The 26,553-nt window shown below is 36.7% G+C and overlaps 2 protein-coding genes across 4 annotated transcripts in view; one reads left to right on the top strand and one right to left on the bottom strand.

Moving 5' to 3' along the window:
• Positions 1 to 10,496, top strand: part of pde1a (phosphodiesterase 1A, calmodulin-dependent) — a 48,636-nt gene extending 38,140 nt beyond the window's left edge. The window contains exons 8-14 of one of the 2 annotated variants that reach the window (XM_067444444.1): positions 2,287 to 2,412; positions 2,528 to 2,629; positions 3,511 to 3,655; positions 5,745 to 5,826; positions 6,699 to 6,813; positions 6,899 to 7,086; positions 8,957 to 10,496. In XM_067444444.1, the coding sequence (XP_067300545.1) occupies positions 2,287 to 2,412; positions 2,528 to 2,629; positions 3,511 to 3,655; positions 5,745 to 5,826; positions 6,699 to 6,813; positions 6,899 to 7,086; positions 8,957 to 9,225 (1,027 nt within the window). In that variant the 3' untranslated portion in view covers positions 9,226 to 10,496. The remainder of the gene's footprint in view (positions 1 to 2,286; positions 2,413 to 2,527; positions 2,630 to 3,510; positions 3,656 to 5,744; positions 5,827 to 6,698; positions 6,814 to 6,898; positions 7,087 to 8,956) is intronic. The other variant, XM_067444445.1, reaches the window with a different exon arrangement.
• A 699-nt stretch (positions 10,497 to 11,195) lies between these two features.
• ppp1r1c (protein phosphatase 1, regulatory (inhibitor) subunit 1C) overlaps positions 11,196 to 26,553 on the bottom strand; it is a 44,420-nt gene continuing 29,062 nt past the window's right edge. For both annotated transcript variants that reach the window (XM_067444446.1, XM_067444447.1), the window contains 4 exons: positions 18,035 to 18,238; positions 17,280 to 17,303; positions 15,614 to 15,769; positions 11,196 to 13,014 (listed from right to left, as the gene is read on the bottom strand). In XM_067444446.1, coding sequence (XP_067300547.1) covers positions 12,914 to 13,014; positions 15,614 to 15,769; positions 17,280 to 17,303; positions 18,035 to 18,238 — 485 coding nt within the window. In that variant the 3' untranslated portion in view covers positions 11,196 to 12,913. The remainder of the gene's footprint in view (positions 13,015 to 15,613; positions 15,770 to 17,279; positions 17,304 to 18,034; positions 18,239 to 26,553) is intronic.

Raw genomic sequence — 26,553 nt, 5'->3', positions numbered from 1 at the left:
TAACATTCTGCTCTGTACCTCATACAAAACTATTAGCGTTATATACCACCAGAGAGGACTGCGACTGCAACACATCTTCATTTGAACTACTTTTGGTACCGCTTTTGACATTTTTGCAATAAATAAATTATTGTGAGTACACTGGTCTGTCTGTTATGCTTTGATTTATAACAGTACGTTGTTTTAATAAATGCTAATGGGTAGGTTTAGGGGTAAGTGTAGGATTAGCTGTTCAAAATATTTTTTTTAATGCTATATTGTTATCAAAATCGTCATTTTCCAACGTTTTACCTTTTATTTTCTTTATATTCTGTATTAAATTGGTAGGTTTAGGTTTGGGGTAGTGTTAAGGGATCGTACATTAATCAATAAAATGGTCAAAGGGAAATTATATAGATATCTTTATGATATAACAAAAAAAAAACAATGTTTTTACCAGTATAAAGTTTTGTATTCTTAACAAAAAAGATTTCATGATGGATTCGTAAATATTTTACTTTTTTTAGCTGTAAAAATGTAATAATACTACGTTTAAATGTTGGAAATACGTCTATATTTTACATTTTAGCACTTCTCCAAACGTACTAAGACGTACGTTTAGTCTCTTTGAAAGTAACGTATTAATACCTACGTATTAACGATGAGACCAGGCTGCATCATTAGGGGTGTTGATGGACTCGATCTACTCTATCTGTGTTTGATCATCGCTCTGAATCTGATCTGGATGCAGTCTTTCACAAAAACATGATTTTTCTTCAAAATGTTGCGTTTTTTAATGAAACTTCAAGGCCATGAAGCAAGAGTAAAACATTTTTGTTTGTTTGTTGAAAAGCAGAGGGTATGCTTTCTTTTGATATACTGCATGCTCAGATATTGATACAACAAAATATTCTATGGGCCATAAAAAAAAAAAAAAAAAAACACAAAAGAACGCAATGGAATGACTTCTGCAGTATCATAATGTGACATGATCATTTAAAAAAAAACACAAAAGAACGCAATGGAATGACTTCTGCAGTATCATAATGTGACATGATCATTTAAAAAAAAACACAACACTTATGGTTTTCTAAAATAAAAATTGTTAATAAAAAGGTTATTTGTTAATCTTCATAAATCCATTTAAGCTTAATTTCCAATTAAATTACCTAGAATTTTTTTTCCCAGGAACAAATTAGTCTGGTGACTGCACGTGATTTTCCCGTTCCTGCTGGATTTCGTCCTCCGCATATAAGCTTAATAAACCTCGTCGTCGGTCCATCGGCCGTATTTTTTAAACTCCATTGCTGATTCAAATAGCAAAAAACTCTTACTGCACGCACCGCAACAAACTTTTAAAAATGGTGGTTAAAATAAAATGCTGCGTCAACCAATCAAAATGCTGCATGAATTCAACCAATCAGCGTATTCAGTGCCCAAGTCCCACCCCTGAAAGTTCCTGAACTTTGAAAAAGTACTACCTCATGAGCAGGGACTTTCTGAGGGGAATTTTTGTTTTACCCAGGACTTCATTTAGACCCTGGTCCCTGCGGTCAAAACATACAGCGTACCACCAAAAGTCCCTAGTTCCTGGAGAAAGTTCCTGCGGTGGAAAAGGTTTGAGACTCCTCTTGCATGGGACACAAAAGGAGGAAATCTGAAGAATGTCCAAGCTGCTATTCTGCAAACAAGGAAAGCATATAGTGGCCAGGGTTTCAGAGTGAGAACAACTGCAAGTGTATGGTGAGAAATGTGCAAAATGTGGCATTATTTGGAACCAAGCACCATTAGTCCCTCTACCAACGTTATGAATATGAAAAAAAAAGAATATATCCAAGTGCAACTAGGATCTTGTGTTAAATTTAAACGCCCATTTAGATCTGGGATGCCAAGTTTGACATCAATGATGCCAAATGCCAATTGCAACAGTGAAAAATAACTTTTAAATGTCATTCTTTTCACCACACGAAACTTCAAAAGACTTCAAAGGTACTACATGAGTCATATCTACTTTCAGGCTATTTTTATGGTGTGTGTGTTTTTTTTTTTTTTTGTCTTTTGAAGCTTGACAGCCCCTGGTGACAATAAGCTTTCACAAATACTGTAGTGTAGAAAGTCTTTTGTGTTCCACAAAAGAAAGAAAGTAAGTCGTTCAGACTTGGAATGACATGAAGGTGAATAAATGGAGTAATGAAGGAATTAAATTTTTTGTGTACTAACCTTTTAAAAAGGACTACAATGGCATAAAGGTGTCAAAAATTGGAACACGGGGTATTTTTTGACTCTTCTTCCTTTGCTTCTGCACAGATCAGAAGTGGCCATCCTGTACAACGATCGTTCGGTTCTGGAAAACCATCACGTGAGCGCAGCCTACAGACTCATGCAAGAGGATGAGATGAACATCCTGGTCAATCTCTCAAAAGATGACTGGAGGTACACTAGGGTTTGTCACTCAGTTCTGGGAAACACTGACATTATGTCCTCAGACAGTTCGTTTTGGGGATGGAGGATCTGTTCTGGGAGTTCTGATGTTGTGCTGTGTCCACAGGGAGCTGCGTACGCTGGTGATCGAGATGGTCATGAGCACAGATATGTCCTGCCATTTCCAGCAGATCAAGACGATGAGGAACACGCTGCAGCAGCCGGAGGGGTGAGTGACACTCCTGCTGTTCTCTCTCAGCGTTTGAGATCATGAGGGTGTCAGTGAATGAGTGTGAAGGTGTGTCTTCCTTATGAGAATGTGTCATTCTTCTTGCGTAGAACTCATTAGAGCTGGGTGGTATGACGCATGTACCGTGTGATGAAATAAATGCGTCAACTGACTTTTCTATAGCTTATTCATTCTTTTGTTATAAATTATATTTTTTTGTTCCTGCGTCTATCAAGCTCCAAACAGATCATTAAACAGGCTCATAAAAATATTGGAAAAAAAACAACTAGAACTCCAGGATCTATTTTCCCAATTCATAGGACAAAAAGCATTTCAGATCTATGAGGCATTTCAAATGCGTGCTTCTGATGCAAGAAATCCTTTGTTTTGTCGTCAGAAATGATTTTATCCGGACTTCAACTAGAGTTATTTTAAGACTCTTGACGTCTTAAGTTTCCTATTTAAAGTTTATTTTAAAATTCACTTTATGTCTGCCGACAGTCTATTTCTGTTTTCTTTTAATTGTTTACTTTTTTTGTCAGAGCCAAAGGCAGATTTATATAATACAGCAAATAGGGCGTAAAGTAAAAGTACAGTTCAAAAAGGTATTTCATTTATATGATACAATACAGTAAAAATACTGTAATATTGTGAAATAATATTGTTTTCTATTTGAATTTTTTTTTTTTTTTTAAATGTAAGTTATTCCAGTCTTCAGTGTCACATGTGTTTGGCCATATCATAATACATATAGATTGTATTTGTTATGAAATACATTTGTTGTTAGTATTTTTTCGACTTATGTGTGTAAGTGTGATTGTGTAATTTCTGGATTCATTATTTGTTAACAGACTTTCTATCTTTGTATCTGACTGATGAAGCTGTGATGAATGTGTGTCTATCAGAATAGACAAGGCTAAAGTGCTGTCGCTGATGCTGCACGCGGCTGATATCAGCCACCCCGCTAAGGGCTGGAAGCTGCACTACCGCTGGACTCAAGCCCTTATGGAGGAGTTCTTCAGACAGGTACACACATCTCAATATTTGTCTACAATAACACTAGCAGAACTCCCAGTACACACACGTACTACAGACACAAACATTATCTGGGTAAATTGCAAGAGAAAGATGGACTCCATCAAAGAGCTTATGCACATGATGACCAAATAAAAAAAACATGCAATGTATAGTAGGTAAAATTATATTTTTGAATTAGACATACACCAGAAGTGTTGGGGAAAGTTACTTTGAAAAAGTAATGCATTGCAATATGACGTTACTCCCTTAAAACGTAACTAATTGCGTTACTTTTAAGAAACGCAATGTGTTACATTACTTTTGCGTTACTTTTTCTCACCTGGCTTGTTTGTTTTTTCAGTTTTTTTTTTATAACAAAAAAGTTCTGTAAATGTAAAGATCCTTTCGCACCAAAATTAAAATAATAAGCCTCAAGGTAAAAATGCAAGTTCACGCATGTACAGTAAAGGGCGCCAGTCAAACATACCTTTAGTTTTCAGTTGCCTCAAAATAGCAACGCACCAACAATGCGCCTGAACATGAGACGTGAGACTTTAAACCAAGGTCCTGACTCTCTGTGGTTATTAAAAATCCTTCAGAATAAAAAAAGTAACCCCGGCATCCTGGCCAAATTTTCCCATTGGCCTCTGTCCATCATGGCCTCCTAATCGTCCCCCTGTCCTGATTGGCTTAATCACTGATTGGCTGGTGTGTAATGTTGATCTTTCTTTCTTTCTTTCTTTCTTTCTTTCTTTCTTTCTTTCTTTCTTTCTTTCTTTCTTTCTTTCTTTCTTTCTTTCTTTCTTTCTTTCTTTCTTTCTTTCTTTCTTTCTTTCTTTCTTTCTTTCTTTCTTTCGTTTGGCCGGGCAGTGTATACAAAAAAATATTTTTTTAAAGTTATAGACAAGTAGAAATATGTTCAGTCTTTCTGCTTCATAACTGCATGTTTAATTCAATATGTTTCTGTTTCTTTTTAATTATTTGGGAAATGTACTTGCAATTTCTGAGTGAAAATTGTTTCAAAGTAAATACTACACCATTTTATAGAAAGAGAGAGTGAGGGAACTTGGAAATTCTAATCAGATAAGCAAAGAAAATATATAATTTTTTTAGTTCAGAATGTCTATTCGCACTAAATGCAAATAGCGTGCCTCGTTGGCAAGTGCTATCCGCACTAGCTCTGCCTAACAATGCCTGGCTGTGCCAAACAAGATTGAAAAAAACCCGCCCATAATTCAACATCCTCAGTGGCGCAATCAGTAAAGCGCATGCATGGCTAATAGATCACTGTTTTGTCGCGATCATGGCTTCGAATGCACCTTTTGTAGAGCTTGCTCTTCTCTCATCACACATCGGAAAGACATTTATTAAGAAAAAAAGAAAAGTTTCTAAATGTGGAAATAAAATGCCAAACAAAATGTTTAATAATAATACAAAGCATTTATTGGGTATGGTTAGGGATAGGTGTAAGAAAGGGATTTTATTGTCCCTTTATAAGGCGGAATTACATTTAATAATTTAAATAAAAATAATAATTTACACTGTTATTATTGCATCCTGTTAATGTACTGAGGTGCAAATAGTATGTACCTGTCAAAATAATGATAAATGACATGTAATTACTATTTATATGGCAGAGAACTGCTACTTTTATATGGTGTAAATAGAATATATCACTATTTTCACTTGAATCTACAGTTATTTGCACTTAGTATATATATCATCTATCGCTAAGAAAAATCTACAGTTATTTGCACGTAGTGTATATATAATCTATCGCTAAGAAAATATGTTATTTTCACTGAGTGTAAATATAATCTAGTTGCTATTAACACTTAGTGTAAAGTAAATAGAATGCAAATAGCCGCTGCCTTTTTAATAACCAAGCAAAGTTGCAGCTTAACTTAACAAGCAGGATCTGTTTGTATTGTGAGTTTGCTTTGGAAGTTGCACTCAAAATCATGTTGGCTCAGAAATCACGGGTACACGATGTCTCTGTCTGCTTGGCTTCTCAAGAACAAATAGGGAAGAGGAAAGTTTTATTAGACTATTCACAAGGCTCTGAGCCATGTGAGTAATTCTTTTATCGTCTCTGCAGGGTGACAAGGAGGCAGAACTAGGGCTGCCGTTCTCTCCGCTATGTGATCGGAAAGCCACCATGATTGCCCAGTCTCAGATAGGTAAAACTAACACACTTACACACACCTTTATCTGATAGCCCAGGCCATGTTTGGAACAGCACTCACATACTACTTCTATTATCTCTGTAAGATACACTGTAGGATGTATGATTGCTTACATGGCAAACTGTATGTATAGAACACACAAACGGCTACATTTGCCTAAAGAAACAGACTGCATGGAATACTGTCCCACAATGCAATGTGCTCAACTTGACCTTCTATTTTTAAGGTTGATGGTAGAAGCAATATCAGAATTTTTTTGCATCTTCATTTTTTTTCTTCCAGAGTGCTACTTTTTCTGAGCTTTTAACCTTTAAATCCACAACAATATACATTTCGAACAGTTAATAGTCAAGATGGTTTTACATAAAATGTTATCCTGTTGTGTATCATTTTTATAATTTTGTTTAGATTTGTTTTTTTAGTTGAATTATATTTCATTTATAATTTTCAGGATAACTAACAATAAATGAATAAATGGCAAGTAATTATTTATTTTCTTCCAAGATGACAACTGGATGCCGCTCATGAACATCCATGTAATCTATGCAAACTGTGCATAACTGTGCCAAGTATACATTGTATAATATTGTAGAAATATTATAGTATAAGCGAATAGTATCATAGAATAATGTTACTATGCTGTTATGAACACATCCATACAGTCATGCTCAGCTCTTTACTGCCATCAAGAGGCCGCTGAAACAATAACATGCTTAATGTTTAATGTAGCTCATAAAATAAATGTGGTTTGATTTAATGACACAATAACTACAGACGCCTTGATTGAATCAAAAGCCATTATTGCTAATGAGTTTCTAGCTGGTTAAAGAGCTTTCTAAACAAACAACATTGTTTTTCCCTCAAAGGGTTCATCGATTTTATCGTCGAACCAACGTTCTCTGTTCTGGTCGACACCACAGAGAAGATTATTAGTCCTCTCATAGAGGAAGCTGTAAAATCTGGGGGTGTCCGCAGGTCAAGGTGAGGAGATGGTCACGTGTTCATCATGATAAAGGTGTTTGATTCAGGGATGATAATCCGTCTGTAATCTGCTCGTGTGGTGCAGTTTGACGGTTCGGGCCTCGGCTACGGTGGTGGAGTCGGTGCAGAGACACAGCGGTCGGGGTTCGAATGACGAGCAAGGAGGCGCTACAGACTACTCTCTGGGCGGCATCGACCTGAAACATGTCCGAAACCTGCTCTCCGAGATCATCCAGAACAACAAGGAGCGCTGGAAAGAGCTGTCTGTTCAAGGTGTGCACGCATCTGTTTGTGTTTCTATACAGTCAACATGCACGCTTAGAAAAAAGGTTCAATGGGGTTCTATATAGAATTCTATGCTTCTTGATTTTTATGTCAAAAATGTTCTATATAATGCTATTTCACAGTGTTCTAGTGATAAAGTCTGTTTTTCACCTGCTTAGTTTATAAAATGTAATTAAAATTAAAGGAACTGTATGTAAGAAATGTATTTCAATGAATCATAAAATGGCCCTGATATGTCACTAGACATTAAGAAATCATGTTCATTTCAAATACTTGTCACTGATGACAGTAGTCCGGTCAGGATATTGTCATTTAAAAGTTGTTGATGCAGTCCTCAACTGATGTTGATGTTGACATGTTGTGTTTTGGCCTGAAGCTCCGCCCTCCACCTATCGACCAATCATGAAGTCAGTAGTGTTTCTGCATCCGGGTTGCCAGATCTGCTCTAGTTTCCACAGCTGCAGATACAAACGTTCCTGCTAGTCCTGCAGCCGATCTGGCAACCTCGAGTCAGGGGGAGAGGAGAGAGGGGATAGTGATTGCAGTACCAGTTTTGGCCACAATCTTACACACACTTCCTTTAAGGATGAATTAAAACAAAATGACTTAAAACCAATCAATAAAATGATGTGAACCGCTAAAAGGTGAAGGAAAGTTCTGAAATTTGGAAATTTGGCACAGATAGAGGGCAGTCTGAAATGTCACCATAGCAAATTTGAAGTCTCTAACTCAATCCCTCTAGCGCCACCAACTGTCCAAAACTTAATGTTTGTGCTAATAACTTTAGAAACAAAAATCTTTTTTTCCCTCTGATTCCGTGGCTCGTGGTGATTCGATTGAACCCTACAACGTCATTTGTTTTTTTAATAACACACAAACTCATTTTACGTATAGCTCTAGCGAAAATAGACTTAAAGGGATAGTGCACACAAAAATGAAAATGTGATGTTTATCTGCTTACCCCCAGGGCATCCAAAATGTAGGTGTGTTGGTTTCTTCAGTAGAACACAAATGAAGATTTTTAACTCCAACCGTTGTTTGTAGAATGCATGTCAATGGGGTCCAATCAAATATAAATTTTTGGTTGAACTTGCCCTTTAAAGCTGTATCTCCGCAACACTGTCGTATTCCGACTAAACTTGGTACAGATCATCACAAGATGACCTGAGGCTACATGCTGCATTTTGCTTCAACGCCACCAAATGGTTCGGAGATTAAAAAAATGAAAAATGGCTATTTTTGCTTATAACTTTTGAATGGTTTGCCCAAAAATCATAAAAGTGGCGGCATGCTGAGTCAAAAGATAAACAATTTTTCCATATGGACCATTTTTAATTGTGTAGTAAAATGCTGTATTTCATGAGCGCAATAGGGTATTGTTACGAAACTCGGCTTGGCTCTATACAACTCAATGTATTTATGTGGGTTTTCAACCTTTTTATTAAAAATTGTCCAAATGTCCTTAATAATTTTTTTCTGCTGCTAGCTTATTTGTTTGCTTCTGTTGTGCTTGGCCCCAAATGCTGCTTGCAGATATATTTATTACTGTTGTTTTAGAATAATAGTAAAGTTATTAAAATTGTGGGGAAAGACACAAATGGAAGAATGGGAGTTATGCTGTGACCAAAGTTGGAAAAAGTTTTTTAACTAACCTAAAACTATTTAAGAATGTATAAATAATTTTTAAAAAGAAAAAAAGTAAGAATCCTGTATGCCTTTCCTTCCATTATCTATGCCAAAAAGAATCAATATATCCTTTTTTAGGTTATTAACCTCTATTGATAACACAGCTCTTCTTCGCAGCGCCTGGGGATAATAAAGTATCCCAAATCTGATCTCACTTCCTGTCTTTCCCCAGAGCTGGCCAATAAGCAACACGAGAGAATGTCAGACCTTGAAGAGGAGTCCATGAGGAACACACAAGTCATGCTGTCCCGCAGCAGTCCAGCCAGAGGGAGCCTCGACTCAGAGTCCAAGTCCCTGAACGAAATTAACAACACGGACTCGACTCACTCATCCCAGGACTCTCTGGACCAGAGTTTTCAGTCCCCTTTGGAGGGACCGGGTGACGGTTCATCAGAGGAACACAGTTCAGAAACTCTGCCTTGGAACGGTAAAAGCGCCTGACGTCACCCGAACGGTACGGAGCCTGAATGGTTTTAATCAGAAACAGGATGATGTACATAGCATTGTCCTCATTGTATTGTAATGCTATTATACTCTCGGGCTCAGAGGGTCAATTGTGCAGACGGACGCACGGAATGTCCACGGAGCGACTCCTAGAGATGGTAGTGTGCGATGTTGTCATGGCAACTGTGTTATTGCTGGAGACAGACCTCTATCATCCCTTGAGGAGGATTTAGCGAGTCCCTGAAATGCAACCTATTTGCTTCCTGGGCTTTTTCCTGTTGGTTCCGTTAGGGTTTTTTTTTTCTTTGTTTGTAGACTGTGTCGTTATTTATTAAAGAATACGCAGCTACACGTTGCACCACAATTAGTTTCCATATTTTATTCTCGATGCGGTCATGCTTACCAGCTCTTTGCGACACGTTAGGTCAGAAATGGAATATTTGACTTCATTCTGGCATGATGTGTCTCTGAAGACTTATGAATGTTATTCCCTCCAATTTCCAGAACAATCCATTAAGAGCTTTTTTTATTTAATTTAAAATGATTATTATTGTAGCATGACACGTTTAGTATGTGCAGCTGTAAAATTTTAGTAGAACATACCACCTATGAAATCATGAGCCAATTTTTACCTAACAGTAGAGGTACATGTCCTCAAGGGGGCGATATTTCATTTTAACAAACAACATGATGTCCTTTCAATGAACAGAACTGTGTCCCTTTAAATCCATACAGTATTTTAGTACAGTACATGGCAGTGTCTAAATAAATGTTGCATACATTTGGGTGTGTTCGGAATGGAATACTAACTTACTACTCACTGGATACTGTTTAAAATAGTGAAACAGAATGCATTTTGTAACAAAAAACATGTTATAATATGCTCTGTTTAGCATTCAAAACATTGCATTGACATTCGGTGGCTAATATCGCACCCCTTTCATGACACTGGAAATGAAGGGATCAAATTAAGCACATTGCATTATGGGATACATTATTCAGTGTATACTGCACATTTGGCAGATGTAGAAGATCAGTCGGGAGTTCATGCATACTGTGCCCTTTATACATACTGTCTAGATACCACAGACACTGTAAGAGTAGTATGCTTTTCTGAACACAGCCATTGTGCATTACACTGTTCCTCAGAATCTCAGAACATGCTGAACAACATATGCTACCAAATCACTGTATCATGTTTTATAATGTTTATGTGAAAATACTGATACATTTTTTGCATTATATATGACATAAATGGCAGAAAACAAGATTTTTGTCATCTGTATCTTATTTCAGGGTTGAGGTTATGTCTGTCATCACCTTCACACACAGAGGTTAAAAGCACATTTGAGCTCAGGGTCAGTTCGATTGTAAAAAGTACGTTTATTAAACAGAAACGCATCAAAAAAAGAAGACTGCGTCTCACTTATCAGTCAGAATGACAGAAACACCTGTAGAATATCTGTTGAAATTTTAACTTAAAAGTGATTTTTTTTAAGGGTGAAGCTTTTACATGTATTGTATTGCCATTGTTTTCATTACAATTAAGAACATTTGTCCCCGAAATATTGTTATTACAATGCAAAAGAAAAGTTGCATCCACATGATATATAGGCTATACATTCTGCTTTCTAAAACCATCATAAATTCAGTACAACAAATACCACTATAGAAACTGTACAATACATATACAGTACAATACAATTGTAACGTATAATTTTAAGTTTAATATATCAATGTTTTGCATTCATGAGAATTGTGGAGGGGGATTTTAATTGTCATGAAAATGTCATCACACCAAAAAAAATTTTTATGCAACAATTTATTTAAAAAAAAGGTTTCTTTGTATTTTTTTTTTGTGGAGGAAATGTACCTAGACGTGTCTTAGTTTTGTGAGCTTAACCATTAATTGTTAAGGCTTTATAAACTTCATAAATGTGCTACTGAAGTCACACATGAGAGACTGAGATGTTTTACATTTTTGTAATTCATGAGTACATTTGTTGGAAATACTTGTTCAACAAATGTACTAAAGATTTAATGTTAAAAATATGAATAGGGTGCTGTTAACAAGCTCTCATCTGATCAAATGCATTTACACACAAACAAATATGCCATGTTATAGTATAGAAACGTCTTCTGACATTGTGACTGATGAAGGCTGATTATTTCCTGGAAAGAAAAAACTAATTGTGTGTGTTGCAAAAGATCTAAAATAATCTAGTAGCCATGTTAGCATCAGGGTTTGAAATTAACTTTTTAACTCACAGACCAATTTGGCTACTACATTTTTTAAATTACCAGCCATTCAGAACTTTTACTAGCCAAAACAAATACATCAGAAATAAACCATATTATCAAAGTCATGTATTATTAAACCTGATTCTGAATCATTGTATCGCTTTCAATCAATCACTCTGTTTGCGGATACCATTCCATTAAATAAAATGGAAACAAACTAAATTCTCTTCTCTTAAAATTTCCATGAGTTTACCTGCACAAGTGCACATATCAATAAAGACTCTAGGGCACTTTTTGTCCTAAGGTCCTGGAAATGTGGCATTCATGAGAACAGGTTGATAAAAGTGCCCTCTTAATTGTATACTATGGCTTTGGCAGAGAGTCAAGCCAGGCTTATCTCACACCATTTGCGTCATTCTGTTCATGCGTTCTCACGTTTAGGACGGCAGCCCAAAACTGTTAATAATCACAACATGTCGATGAGTTTGAATTAAGGTACTTGAGAAAAAAACGGAAAGAGAATGCGCAATCTATATTATTTCTCTAGGATATGAAGTATATTTATTAAAGCCACGAAAACAAACCTGTAACTGAAAAATGAGCAATCTGAAGTCAGTACGTACACATATTTGTCCTAAATCGCTGTATTTCACTTGAAAACTATGTGGAGTGAGTGACGCTGTGGATGGGTGCAGTCGACGTGCGTACGGTCATAAGAAACAATGTGTTCTAATTTTGTATTTCTCTGGACATTTCAATTTTGGTGTCAGTGTGTGACCCACAACGCGTTGTTATGCAACATTTAAGGCTCCTGATAGCGATAGCATGCAAAGTGATAGAACATAATTTATGAATCACACCCCCAAATTGGCCAGTGTGTTGATATGGGTTACCCGCCACAGTGGATTTTCACTGGTGTTAATTTCAAACCATGGTTAGTATGGATCAAGCTTTAACTCCATGTATGATGCCCGCATTTCAGACCCATGTCAGAGAGTCGGAAGGCTGTACAACAGCCGCGTGGGACTTCAGAGTCACGTCTGCATACAAAACAGCCATACAAAAATATTGCTTCTGTCAGAGAAAGATTCATCAATGCCTCAAGCTCTTCCACATGAGGTGATCAAAAATAACGTGGCAGGATGTGATTGGTTTCACATTCCTCCCCATGTATTGCTAAATCATCATCGTCAGAGCATCAGTTTTCTTACAATTCATTATGAAATACAACACAATAATAAAAAGTAAACTACTAAAAATTAACTGAAATTACATTTTGGAGTGACATTGCATGACTATAGGCCTATTCACTGTCAACATCTGCAAGGTGAAATTTACTTTCAAACTATTTTAATCATCGGGAAAACAAAGTTACATAAAAACAAAGTTAAAACAACGGCTCCAAAGGATATAATAAATGATGTCACTTCCCCGTATCATTCAGTCAGTTTGACTTTGTCTGACTTTCTTTCCGTTCTCCGCTGTTCTCCTCTTCCTCCTGGAAAAGTGAAGACGGGTCTGTTTGTTTTTTCAGCACCTTTACCCCTGTGAAAAGATTTAAGCAAGCGTCAGCATTAACCTTTCCATAAGAGATGTGACTCTTAAATAGGGTTGGGTATCGTTTGGGTTTTTTACGATACGGTCGGTGCCAAACCGGTACTTTAAAAAAAAGAGCCACAAAAAAACAGTGGATGACATCAAAATGATACATTTTTTAATTCTTTTAATTGAAGAATTTATTACACCTTTAAAGTATACTTAAATATATACATTTAAATAGTGCATTTAAATGTCTGAAACCTAAAATAAACATGTAGTTTAAAACACTGAATAGTTAAGATATTTGACGAGCACTGAGCGGATCTGTCTTTGGCTCAGCGCCAGCCAAAGCGCTAGTGATGTGTCGTTCATGAACGATTCGTTCATGTTGAACGAATCTTTAATATGACTCGGGACTACCGAGTTGTCTCAGAGAGTGATTCATTCATTTTGTGTTGACCGCGCATGCACATTACGCAACATATGGGCTCTGAATCAGCTCTAAATCTCCGAATGATTAGTTCTTACGAGTCTTTCAAGTTTGAGTCTTTCGTTCTTCCTGTTAGTCCCATAGAGTTACGGAAACAGAAAAGATTAGTTCTTTTGAGTCTCGGGTTTGAGTCTTTCGTTCTTCCTGTCAGTCCCATGCTGTGTGTGTGTGTGTGTGTGTGTGTGTGTGTGTGTGTGTATGTGTGTGTGTGTGTGTGTGTGTGTGTGTGTGTGTGTGTGTGTATATATATATACTGTATATATATATATATATATATATATATAAACACAGTTGATTCAAAATTAGTCTAATTGAATTTGTTGAATAGTCAATATATTTCCCATATTTGTATATGTCTGATATTAACTGAGAATTATTTAAAAAGTGCTAGTTACTAAAAAGGTTGTGAACTAATGTACAATACGGTGACAAGTCATGTGACAAAAGAACGAACGACTCAAACCATGAGACTCAAAAGATCTAATCTTTTCTGTTTCCGTTATTGACAGCATAGACTCTATGGGACTAACAGGAAGAACGAAAGACTCAAACCCAAAAGACTCGTAAGAACTAATCATTTTTGTTTCTGGACCTGTGTCACGCACGGTCCGGGCGGCCCAGCCCCCAGATCTGATCAGAGTCAGACACAGACGAGTCGACAGCTAACCTCTCGAGGAGTTCGAAAACGAGAGGCGGAGAACAAACGTGATAAATATGTGATAAATTACAGAGTTAGACTGCAATAGCCGGACCCAACAACTAATCAATTAATTAAACATTTCAGTGTTTTATAATTTGGCTTTGGTTGCAGTACCCTATAGTTTATTTTTATGTAGTTTTAAAATGTAATCAACATTTTCATAAGTACTAGATGTGTTGGGCTATTTAACATGTCATTTTGGTGAAATGAACGAAATGACTCGAAATGACTCGAAAAAAGATGCGTTCATTTTGCTGAACGAGACTCAAAGATCCGAGTCAGTAAAATGATCCGAATTTCGCACTACTAAAAAGCACGTTTGAACTTAAGTGGGCGGCACCGAAATGAGGAACTGAAATCTGCGTTCTGATTCGGTCCGATACCGGTTATTTAGGTAACGGTGCTATTTTAGCACTGGGTTTCGGTACTCCACCCTACTCTTAACCATCACAAAACAGGTTACATACTGTACAGTATTCGAATCGTAGATCTACTGTCTGAACAAACCGATGTCAATCCCCTTTGTTCTCACACCATAGGCTGACTATTCACTTTAAAGGGGACCTATTATGCCTTTTTACAAGATGTAATACAAGTCTTAGGTGTCTCAAGTTTCAGTTTAAAATACCCCACAGAACATTTATTATACCAGAACGTTATAAATGCACATTTTTAAATGTGTAAGGACAACACGCTGTTTTCATGCATGGAACTTTAAATGCAAATGAGCTGCAGCTCTCCACCCCGCTTTCCAGAAGAGGGCGGAGTCTGTACAGCTCATGCCTCAGATACTCGGCCAAAAACGATCAAAACATCTGTTTAGATTGTCATCTATATCATGGACACACTCATGTGACATCATTAAAGTTTATGCGTTTTAAAGACGTTTCAGTCTAAACTTCTGATATATGGTTTTCTGAGCGCACACACCTGAAGCACGCGCACAGAAAGCTGCGCGTCATGTGAGTATTAGACTAAGTTCTCTTTCACATCTTATTGCGCTTACACTGTGCTATCAAATACAGTGCTGTCAATACATAAATCAAATATGCTTTAGTGCTGTCAATATGTATGTTTCCGTGTATATGAAACCACACTTTATGTAAAAAATACACACAAATACTCATGAGAAGTGATGATCGTTTTGTCTGCTTTGTATATGTGGCATTGAATTTGTTTTGGTCAAGCTATTTTCTGAATTCTCAGGCTAAAGTTCATATGCATATGGATGGAAGTAATGGAATAAAAAATATTATGTAAACAGACCTTAACCCAAAACATAACCCTGAAATCTGATTTCTGATCTGGTAATTCCAGGAACAACAAATCAACATAATCTGCAAATCGCAGTGAAATCTTCTCCTATATGTCACATTTCCCCATGGCAGAATGATGTGCTTATGATCTGGTCCTACCAGGGACGAATGGGGGCTGGGGCTGGTACGGCGTGTCTTTGCGTCGTGGTGACAGATCTCCGGGTTCCTCTGACAGTGTGTCCAGGTGTTTTTGAGAGAGCCTCGGAGGATGATGACTCTCCCTTTCCTCTTGCTGGTTATCACTGTGCTCTCTACCTGCAGGACGAACACAGCATAAGTCCCCGCATGCAGCAGCCTCAGTGTGTCCTGACTTACCTCTTTAGGTCCCGTTGACTAAAGACTAAAGTAGTTCAAAGTTTGATAGCGATCATCTCGATGCAATAGAATTAGGGGGTTACAAAAAGTGCCTTTCTTAAGGGTGATGCGTGTCATTTTTGAGCAAACAGAACAGCAGAAATATTGTAATAAGCCTATCTATTTCACTGGGAAAAGACCAACATTTCCAGTTGCTCAAGATTGTTTCAGCAATCAAATCCCTATCACTATCAAAAGGTTCCGGAAGTATTTTGTCCATTAATTTCTCCATAGGGATTTAAAAAAAAGTATTTGTTAAATTGTTATAACCAGGCCAACGGTGAATCATAACATTACAAGCTTTTATTTGAAGCAAAAATGTATTTGAAAACCAGACAGTATACCTAATGGCATTTGTGAGGGAAAGAACTACAATAACACGAATGATTAAATGACAGAGAAATAGAAAACTACTCATTTAACAAAATAATTATACTGTATATAAAAACAATATATTTTACATTTATTGCAAAATATACATATATGTATTTTGAGAGAGAAATCTCAGTTACATTATTTGCTAAAGATCTCTTAAGGTGCGTTTTACTTAATTTGACTAATTGGTGGATTTTTTTTTGTAAAGCATTATGGGTAATGTTGTTTTTCACCACAAACGTTAAACATTTATAAAAAATAAAATAAAAATAAAATTACGCACTATAGCCCTATTCTAAAAAAAACTAACAAAAAAACAGGTGACACCTTAATCAAAAAGGTAAACTGAAATGCAGGATTTGCTTGATGTGATTTTCCCCCAGTTATTTTTCTTCTCTTTCTACACTATCTGCTATCAGTTTGCACAGAAATGACATACTTCACCCTTAAGCCTCGTGACATGTTTTGTAGTACAGCCTTCATTTATTCATCTGAGAATGAGACAGTCTGGAGGTGGAGTTGAAGGATCAAAATAACAGTAACATTAGATAAAGAGAGCTTACTCAAAATCATTTACATCATTCTTTGTTTTTCTTTTTTTATTTCAAGCTCCAAAAAATGTTTTATTTCATTGTTTCTACAAGTGAACCAATACCCATAAAGAAAATGTTACAACTTATCTGAAAGTGCCAAAATATGCGGCCCGCATTTCTGATGCCACAGATATACATATTGGAAATATTTCAAACGCCATTTTATCAAATAGAAAAACAAACAGGTCAGATCATTTCAGTACAGATTTCAAAGTGAAGAACAAGCATTACATTTCACACAAATAAAACTAAAGGACGTCATGACTGGAAGTGAACTTAGAAAGAGCTGAGAAAGTACAGTGCATGTATTTAGAGAAAGCACGTCTTCTTATTCCAAAGAGTGGAGGGGACAGTAAATGTTTGGGACGGGTCTACGGTGCGCCAGGTACATTATTACGGCTATCGAGAGACAGATGAAGGACTGCTCAAGTTTTTCTGCTCACTTCCTGAGGTGTCTGCTGTGTCTCCTGCATATGAATATACAAAACAATGGATAATAATAATATTGAAAATAATAATAGAAAAAAGAATGAGAATTTTAAATGAAAGTGGAGGAGAGACAGAGACAAAAAAAAGTCTTGTCAGTAAAGTCCAGCAGATCTTCCGTCCAATCAATCAGCTTTTCTACTACATGCTTGTGCACCAAGAGACTGTTCATGGAGGGTAAAAGCACTCAAAATTAAGTAATACAATCAATCAATTATTAAATAAATAACAATTAATGTATCAATTTATTTTGTATTAATGAACACAATAAAAAAAATAAAGGTACCCATTTATTTTGCCATGATACATTAAAAGAATATTGACAATTAAATATCTAAATTTAGATTTATTTAGTAATATTTCATAACACAACTAAAAATGTGTTTTGTTATAAACAATGTTTATCCACTTACACAAAACTACTGCATTTAAATAATTGAAAGGCTAATAAGAGGCTAATTTCCTAATGGATGAATCACATACTTTCGGTCATATTAATAAAATATTTTTCCTAATTATTAATTACATTCAGTATAGTTTTCGGAAAAAGTAGTTAACATCTTTATGAATAATACCATTAAACTATTATTTTATTTAATTGTTAATTGGTATCATTGTTTAATTTAGAGTACTTCAGTCCTCCATAATTATTGATTTATTTTCCCCAGAGATTTAACCTCGTCCCTTCCCAGATTTTTATCTCTGGACTTACCCCCGGCCCCACTGCTGCCTGGCTGCCCCTCAGTACTGACATAAGGCTCATTGCCATTGGGCTCTGAGCTGTTGTGATTGGCCCACTGAGCTTCGTTGGCAAAATGCTGTGCTGTGATTGGACTGGGCGTGTCTGGGCTGTCAGAGAGCCCCGCCTCCTGCTGCTCCTGCCTCTGAAAGTGCTGCTCCACCACCAGCTGCAGCTCTGCACTCAACACAGGACACACAGCACAGCGCCACACAGTGGACACAGGCTATCAGCACAGGCGTGCGATGTGCGCAACAGTGAGACTTCTGAACCCCATCCAAATGTAAGACATGAACCAAAGTACACTCAACGGTCGGCTATGAAATGGAAAATGAATACGAGATGTATGCATGCTATGTATACCTCAAACCAAAAAGTAGTTTTAACTAAAAGGAGAGTGTTTTATTAAAAGTGTTTATATAAACTTTTTTTAAAATATGCTTGTTTCATCAGTTGGGTGTAGGGCTGGGAAATATAGCAAAAAAAAAAAAAAAACACTTTACAGATAATTTTGCTATTTTATTGAGAATATTTTTCCCCATCAAAATTTCTGAGTAATGAAAAGTGAATAGTTGAATTGTTTTGTATCGGTTCATTAAAATTAAACTCTTAATCTTAAACTCTCCAATTTTTAATGTAGTTTTGTGCACATTAGTGAGCCACAAGACAATAAAAGTTTGTAAAATGAGTCTAATGACAAGCTCTTCAAGTAGCTTGCCGTCCACAGCTCACTTGATTTCACTAAGGTCAACATATCAACATCTTTGCTGACCCTGGAACAACATTCCAATCAACCAATCAGATTTGAGAGACAGGTTTACAGTTTATATCAAGTTTAGGCTTACAAACAGGGATGCTACTACATCAGTGTTATTCACCTATAATTTCCCTCTGATTTTAGGAATAATTTATGGGTAGGGTTCGGTTTAGGGGTAGGGATATGGATATGGATATGGTTCAGATAAAATTTTCAGACAAGAGTTTTGTTTCAGGATGAACAAAATAAGAGGAACGTTTCTAACTCAGCAAAATCAGGACATGCCTTCAGGTAATCTCATTAAAATGATCATCATATTCACAATGCTGCTTCATTTTATATCATCAGTAAAATCTATGCAAATATGCAAAATAAGATCATATAAATACTCAATATATCGCCCAGCCCTAGTTTTCATCAACAGCACGTTTTTTTTTTGGTGACGGATCAGAATAGCGAGCTAATGCACTGTAAGCTGATAGCTCTCTCATGAAGCAGGTCTGAAAGCATCTTAAGAGCTTTCAGAAGGTTTCATCTGCAAACCTTATGATGATGCCTAATGCTTACACTACTCATTTACACAACATACTCATCTAGAAAGACAATGACATCATTTACCAAAGTGTTAAAAAGGGTTTAACAACATTCCCTTGTTTAAGACAGAATCTACCATAATTAAAAAACTTGAAAACTAAACAAAAATCAAATCAAGCTACAAAACGAGAAATAACTATATCAGGAATTCAAAATTAATAAACTAATTGCTAACAAAATAGAAACACTATGATCTACATGGAGATAGAGCACAACAGTCGAGTTACAGAAGCAAAAATCCCATTTATTTTGACAAAGGTCTACCAGTAGCTTTGAAGTTAATTAAATGTAACTAATTTAAGCAAATTAAATATAAATAAGATTCCACAGAAGCCAGAAAACAATGTGATTTCAACTGCATTTTTTTAAAAAAAATGGTAGGCCACATAAAATCACAGAGTGGGGTCAGTGCATGCTGTGAAGTTGCACAGTGCACAGAAGTCACCAACTTTCTGCAGAGTCAAGAGCTATAGGCCTCCAAACTTTGTGTGGTCTTTAGATCAGCTCAAGAACAGCGCATAGAGAGTTTAATGAAATGGGTTTCCATGGCTGAGCAGCGGCATCCAAGCCCTACACCACCAAGTGCAATGCAAAGCGTTGGATGCAGTGGTGTAAAGATGGACGAGTCTGGGTTTGGCGGTTGCCAGGAGAACAGTACTTGCTTGACTGCATTATGGCAAGTCTAAAGTCTGGTGAAGGGGGGATTATGGTGTGGGGTTGTTTTTCAGGGGTTGGACTTGGCCCCTTAGTTCCAGTGAAAGGAACTCTTAATGCTGTAGCATACCTAGACATGTTGGACAATTTAATCCTCCCAACTTTGTAGGAACAGTTTAGGGATGGCCCCTTCCTGTTCCAACATGACTGCGCTCCATTGCACAAAGCAAGGTCCATAAAGACATGGGGGAGCGAGTTTGGTGTGGAGGAACTTGACTGACCTGCACAGAGTCCTGACCTCAACCCGATAGAACACCTTTGGGATGAATTAGAGCGGAGACTTAGAGCCAGGCCTTCTCATCCAACATCAGTGCCTGACCTCACAAATGCGCTTCTAGAAGAATGGTCAAAAATTATTAAAAAGTTTTAAAAAGCTGAAGCTGTTATTGTGGCAAAGGGTGGTCCAACTCCATATTAAACCCCATATTGACAGAAAAACAGAATTGTTGACATTTTTGCAGATTTATTAAAAAATAAAAACTGAAATATCACATGGTCCTAAGTATTCAGATCCTTTGCTCAGTATTTAGTAGAAGCACACTTTTGATCTAATACAGCCATGAGTCTTTTTGGGAAAGATGCAACACGTTTTTCACACCTGGATTTGGGGATCCTCTGCCATTCCTCCTGCAGATCCTCTCCAGTTCTGTCAGGTTGGATGTAAACGTTGGTGGACAGCCATTTTCAGGTCTCTCCAGAGATGCTCAATTGGGTTTAAGCCAGGGCTCTGACTGGGCCATTCAAGAACAGTCACAGAGTTGTTGTGAAGTCACTCCTTCTTTATTTTAGCTGTGTGCTTATAGGGTCATTGTCTCGTTGAAGGGTGAACCTTCGGCCCAGTCTGTGGTCTTGAGCACTTTGGAGAAGGTTTTCTTCCAGGATACCACTGTACTTGGTTGCATTCATCTTTCCCTCGATTGCAACCAGTCATCCTGTCTCTGCAGCTTAAACACCCCCACAGCATGATGCTGCCACCACCATGCTTCACTGTTGGGAGTGTATTGGACAGGTGATATTTTTCTCCACATATACCGCTTAGAATTAATGCCACAAAGTTTAATCTTGGTCTCATCAGACCAGAGAATCTTATTTCTCACCATCTTGGAGTCCTTATAGTGTTTTTTTAGCAAACTTTCATGTGTCTTGCACTGAGGAAAGGCTTCCGTTAGGCCACTCTGCCATAAAGTCCAGACCGGTGGAGGGCTGCAGTGATGGTTGACTTTCTACAACTTTCTCCAATCTCCTGATTGCATTTCTGGAGCTCATTCACAGTGATCTTTGGGTTCTTCTTTACCTCTCTCACCAAGGCTCTTCTCCTCCGATAGCTCTGTTTGCCTGGACGGCCAGCTCGAAGAGGGGTTCTGGTTGTCCCAAACGTCTTCCATTTAAGGATTATGGAGGCCACTGTGCTCTTAGGAACCTTAAGTGCAGCAGGATTTTTTTGTAACCTTGGCCAGATCTGTGCCTTGCCATAATTCTGTCTCTGAGCTCTCCAGGCATTTCCAGGACTGGAGTGTGGCTTTCCTAATCAAGTCCAATCAGTACAATCAAACACAGCTGGACTCAAATGAAGGTGTACAACCATCTCAAAGATGATCAGAAGAAATGGACAGCATCTGAGTTAAATATATGAGTGTCACAGCAAAGGGTCTGAATACTTAGGACGTTGTGATATTTCAGTTTTTCTTTTTTATTAAATCTGCAAAATTGTCAACAATTCTGTGTTTTTCTGTCAATATAGGGTGTGCTGTGTGTACATTAATGAGAAACAAATGAAATTATATTATTTTAGAAAATGGCTGCAATATAACAAAGATTGAAACAATTAAGGGGGTCTTCCGTACCCATATATATATATATATATATATATATATATATATATATATATATATATATATATATATATATATATATATATATATATATATATATATATATATATATATATGCTATTAAGTCCAATAAAAAGTCTGCGCTACATACACTCATTAGTTTTATCCTGGAAAGAGTTCAGCTCACCACTTAAATGGAGTTTGCTGCAATTTAAATCAATCTTCTCAAAACTTTTCAGAATCCCTGGCTAAGGGACAGACAGAAGATTTCTACTTACACAAATGAGGTTTTGACACCACTGAACCACGATTAGCCCACACCAGCACAGCATGCAAGCTTGGCCTCTCCGCAAATCAGATTGCTTTAGCGTTTCTGCCCTATACCGACCAAAAGGATGCTGAGTGTTCATTGAAAACTGCTCTGCCAGGCTGTCCATTTGAGGCCATCTCTCTAGAATGATGTATCTCTCTCTCCTCCCCCCACTTCAATCAATAGCTCAAGCTAATGTGAATTTAGCACGTCCATGCCAGGAAATGGCCTTGTCCATGAGTCAGCGAGGCGGACTTTACCACTCTCCCTCCTCCATCTCATTGTCTTAAAACCTCTACTTTGTCACAAACGTGGCCTGGTGGGCAGTGCACCTGCTTCAGCATGTTGCACAGTGGCACTTATGTGAAGACAACGTGAGTTTGAATCCTGCTTGGGTCATTTTCTGCTCTTTACTGCCCCATTAATTGGGCAAAATGAAAACATTAAAACAATGACACCGTGTTCCAAATTGTTATGCAAGTGACATATAGTAGGATTTCAGTACAATAAACATTCAGCTTTTAGTTTTTCAAAGAAATCATTTGTTTTTGTCATATAATTTTAGGTATCAATCTCAGACAGGTTTGTTCAATAGTTTGCTAGGTTTATTTAAGTTAAATTGATTCCAGAGACACCAGCAGCTTCAATTACCTGTTTGCTGCTCAACAGTGGCTTTTTTATAGCTGTCCTTCCAATAAAATAATTTTTTGACTGATTTTTTTCTTTAATAAGGCTTTATCTGACCGAGTTCTCTTGTGCTGTAAATGACTCGCACATGATAGTTTGATAATCTCCAAATTTTCACACAATATTAATTGTTTTCATGCCTTTTGCATAACATTGCAGCATTCCATACTTTTTATCTTCAGAAAGATCTTTCTTCCTCCGCATATTGCATTTAACAATGTACAATGTGCACCTTAAAATGCAATGTAAGTCGCTTTGGATAAAAGCGTCTGCCAAATGCGTAAATGTAAATGTAACAAACGTAAAGATTGATGAAGTTATCTAAAAGGTTTTGGAGGAAAAACAAACAAACACTTTCTTTGAAGAACTAAAATCTGAATCTCAATTGTACTAAAATCCTACTGATAGCTCACTTGCTTAATAATTTGAGCACAGTGTAAATATTCCACCCCTAACACTGATAACAAGAGACAAATAAAGATTTTCACATTTCACTGGAGCGGACATCCCTCAAGATAAGAGAAACAGTGGTTGCATACACACTGCAAAGTTTAAGGACTGATAACCACATTATCCAGAAATTTCACAATCTTCAATTCACTTCTCTCAAAAGAAAGAACCAATTTCAATAATTCCAGTCTTACTTGCTGGTTTGAGACAAATGCGTAATGATGTGCATAATGCCTGCCTATGGTCTTCACTGGCAGCCTGTGAACAATGTCTACTTTAAACCCTGAAGCACTGCAGTTGTAGCCGAGGCCTGGAGATATTTGGTCATGTTGTTGACATGTTATAATTAATAATAATTATTATAATTTGTTACATTTATATAGCGCTTTTCTGGGTACTCAAAATGCTTTACAACTAGAAGGGAGGAATCTCCTCAATCACCACTAATGTGCAGAATCCACCAGGATGATACGAAGGCAGCCATGTTGCGCAGAACCTCCACCACACACCAGCTGATTGGTGGAGAGGAGAAAGAGTGATGAAGCCAGTCTGTTTATGGGGATTATTAGGAGGGTCCATGATGGACAGAGGCCAATGGGCAAATTTGGCCAGGATGCCAGGGTTACACCCCTACTCTTTATCGAAGGACATCCTGGGATTTTTAATGACCACAGAGAGACCTCGGTTTAACGCCTCACCTGAAGAATCGTGCTGTTTATATTACAGTGTCCCCATCACTATAGTGGGGTGTAAGGACCCACACAGACCACAGGGTGAGCCCCCCCTGCTGGCCTCACTAACACCTCTACCAGCAGCAACCTAGTTTTCCCAGTTGGTCTCCCATCCAGGTACTGACCACGCTCAGCCCTGCTTAGCTTCAGTGGGAAACCAGTCTTGGGCTGCAGGGTGATATGGCTGCTGTCATGATAACAGAAAACAGTTTTCTGCACTGCGAAAGCAAATCCACTTTGCATGCACTTGCAAATGATGAGGACTCAATCTCGAATTGACGTTAAGACCAATGCCAGCGTTACTGCTCACATCACCATGTATCAAGTGCTGAGGAAGATCCAGAGCTGAAATTCAGATATGGTAATGGACGATTCATTTCTGGTATGCGCTGTATTTAGACCAATCACAACAGACTGGGCCAATCCAAGAAAAGGTGATCTTGGAGAGGTTCGAGGAGACCTCCAAAATAGAATTAGCAGCATTTAAAATAGCACTTTAACATGAGCTAACAATGACCAAGAGTATTTTTTTATTCATTCTCAAAAAAACAAAACAAAAAAATGCTGTAAAAACACTATTTATAGTTAGCTAGTAATACATTAAGTAATGTTAAAAAATGAGACCTAATTGTAAAGTGTCACCATAAAATCAGTGCAGCTGAAAATCAGGAAGGAGTGAACAAAAAATGATCTCTAGCTATTTGATTAAAAAAAGAAAAACCTAAACAATCAAACATTTGAATTAAATAAAATCTGAAAAGCTTTTTATTAGTACTGATATGTGTAAAAGTCTAAAGTCTTTACTTTGAATTAAGAAACTGCTAATAAAAGATTTTCTAATGAAAATGCTTTTTAATTAAGGACTATGGATGGTCAAGTGCAGTAGTTTATTGTCTTATATATCTTTCTATACATGGTTAAAAAGGTCTGAGACCGCATTGAAAATCTGGGATTTAAAATCTAATTTAAACCTGGAAATAAACACAATATTAAGGAAATGTTCTGAATAAGACATGTTTTAAATGCATAGGCCACTAATCAAAAAAGTACATTTATGACATTGTGACTCTCACGTTATTGCTTCCAATGAAGCTCAACACGCTCTTTCAATCATTCGTAACTCATGCTGGAAAAAACGGCAAAACAGACACATATTCACTAGTGCTGTCAGACTTTGGACCTCTGAAAGTGTGCGTGGTTTCGAGCGGAGGATCTGTGTTAATATTAGCGACTGATCCATAAGCACGAGCAGTGTGAGTAGTCTGTTGAGTGGGCTGCATGTGTGGGTCATTGGATGCAAATCCCCACCTCCATCAGTGAAATATGTGTAGTGTGAATGTTAATGGAGAAGATGGCATGGCTGAGTAAGTAAGTGTACTGTGGATCAAACACACAGATGGCAAATACAGATCATTCCTACTATGCACTACATTTATTGCATTAATACCGTCTCTTTTTTTAAAGATTGAAATGGCTTAATAAATAAGTTAATTTCCCACAATTTTCTCTAGAAGTTTTGAGCTGATGTTATTATTGGTGTAGATGATGGACTAACCTCTAACATGAAATCACTAACTTCTAACATGGAGATTTATAATTGTAATTAGTTTATATATTTTTTTTCTGTGTCATATTCATTCTTCACCAATCTTTTTTAAAATCCTTATAAAAAAGGTTCCATTAATTACATAATCCTCCAGGAAGTGACATAATTTTGCTAAAACATTATTAGTTATTAAGTATTAACAATTTATTTGAATAATTCTGTTATGTTCTGAGCTATTAAATTGAGATGAGGTTTATTCAAGTCTGCACACAAACACACATGGAATTTGGACTCACACATGGAGTATACATGTATGGAGTAAGAAAAAGGTTTATGTATATTTCTGAATATTACAGTGTTATTTTAATAGTTTTTTTTAATAATTAGAATTAATAAAAAAATTAGATTTTCCTTTTTTATTTAATTGTATTCAGTTAATTAGTTTTCTTGTGTTAGTTTTAGTTTTAATAATTTTGTTGTGTTTAAAAATGTTACTTTTTTCAGATTGAGTTTTTGTAGTTAAACTAATAAAAAAAAGAGATGTTCCCTTGGCAATTAGCTGAAATACAATTAATTACTATAACCATTTTATTAAATATAAAAAAACGGCTTATTTGTAGAAACATTATATTCATATTATATTTATTATAAATATTAATTGGTTTGAGCATGAAAATATCAATATTACTAATGGTGTAGAAAAACATGAAATGTATGCTAACTTTTAATCATCACTTTGTTCATCATATTAATTTTGATTCTATTGTATAAATATAATCTTTTTTTTTCTTCTTTTTTTTTAAAGTAAGCCTCCAGCTGCTTCTCTGCAGAGCTCTCAATGCTAATCAAACTATAATTAAAAAGTTTGAGT

This window comes from Pseudorasbora parva, chromosome 5, assembly GCF_024679245.1.
Source record: "Pseudorasbora parva isolate DD20220531a chromosome 5, ASM2467924v1, whole genome shotgun sequence".
Classification (NCBI taxonomy): domain Eukaryota; kingdom Metazoa; phylum Chordata; class Actinopteri; order Cypriniformes; family Gobionidae; genus Pseudorasbora; species Pseudorasbora parva.
This window is presented reverse-complemented; position numbering and strand designations above follow the sequence as displayed.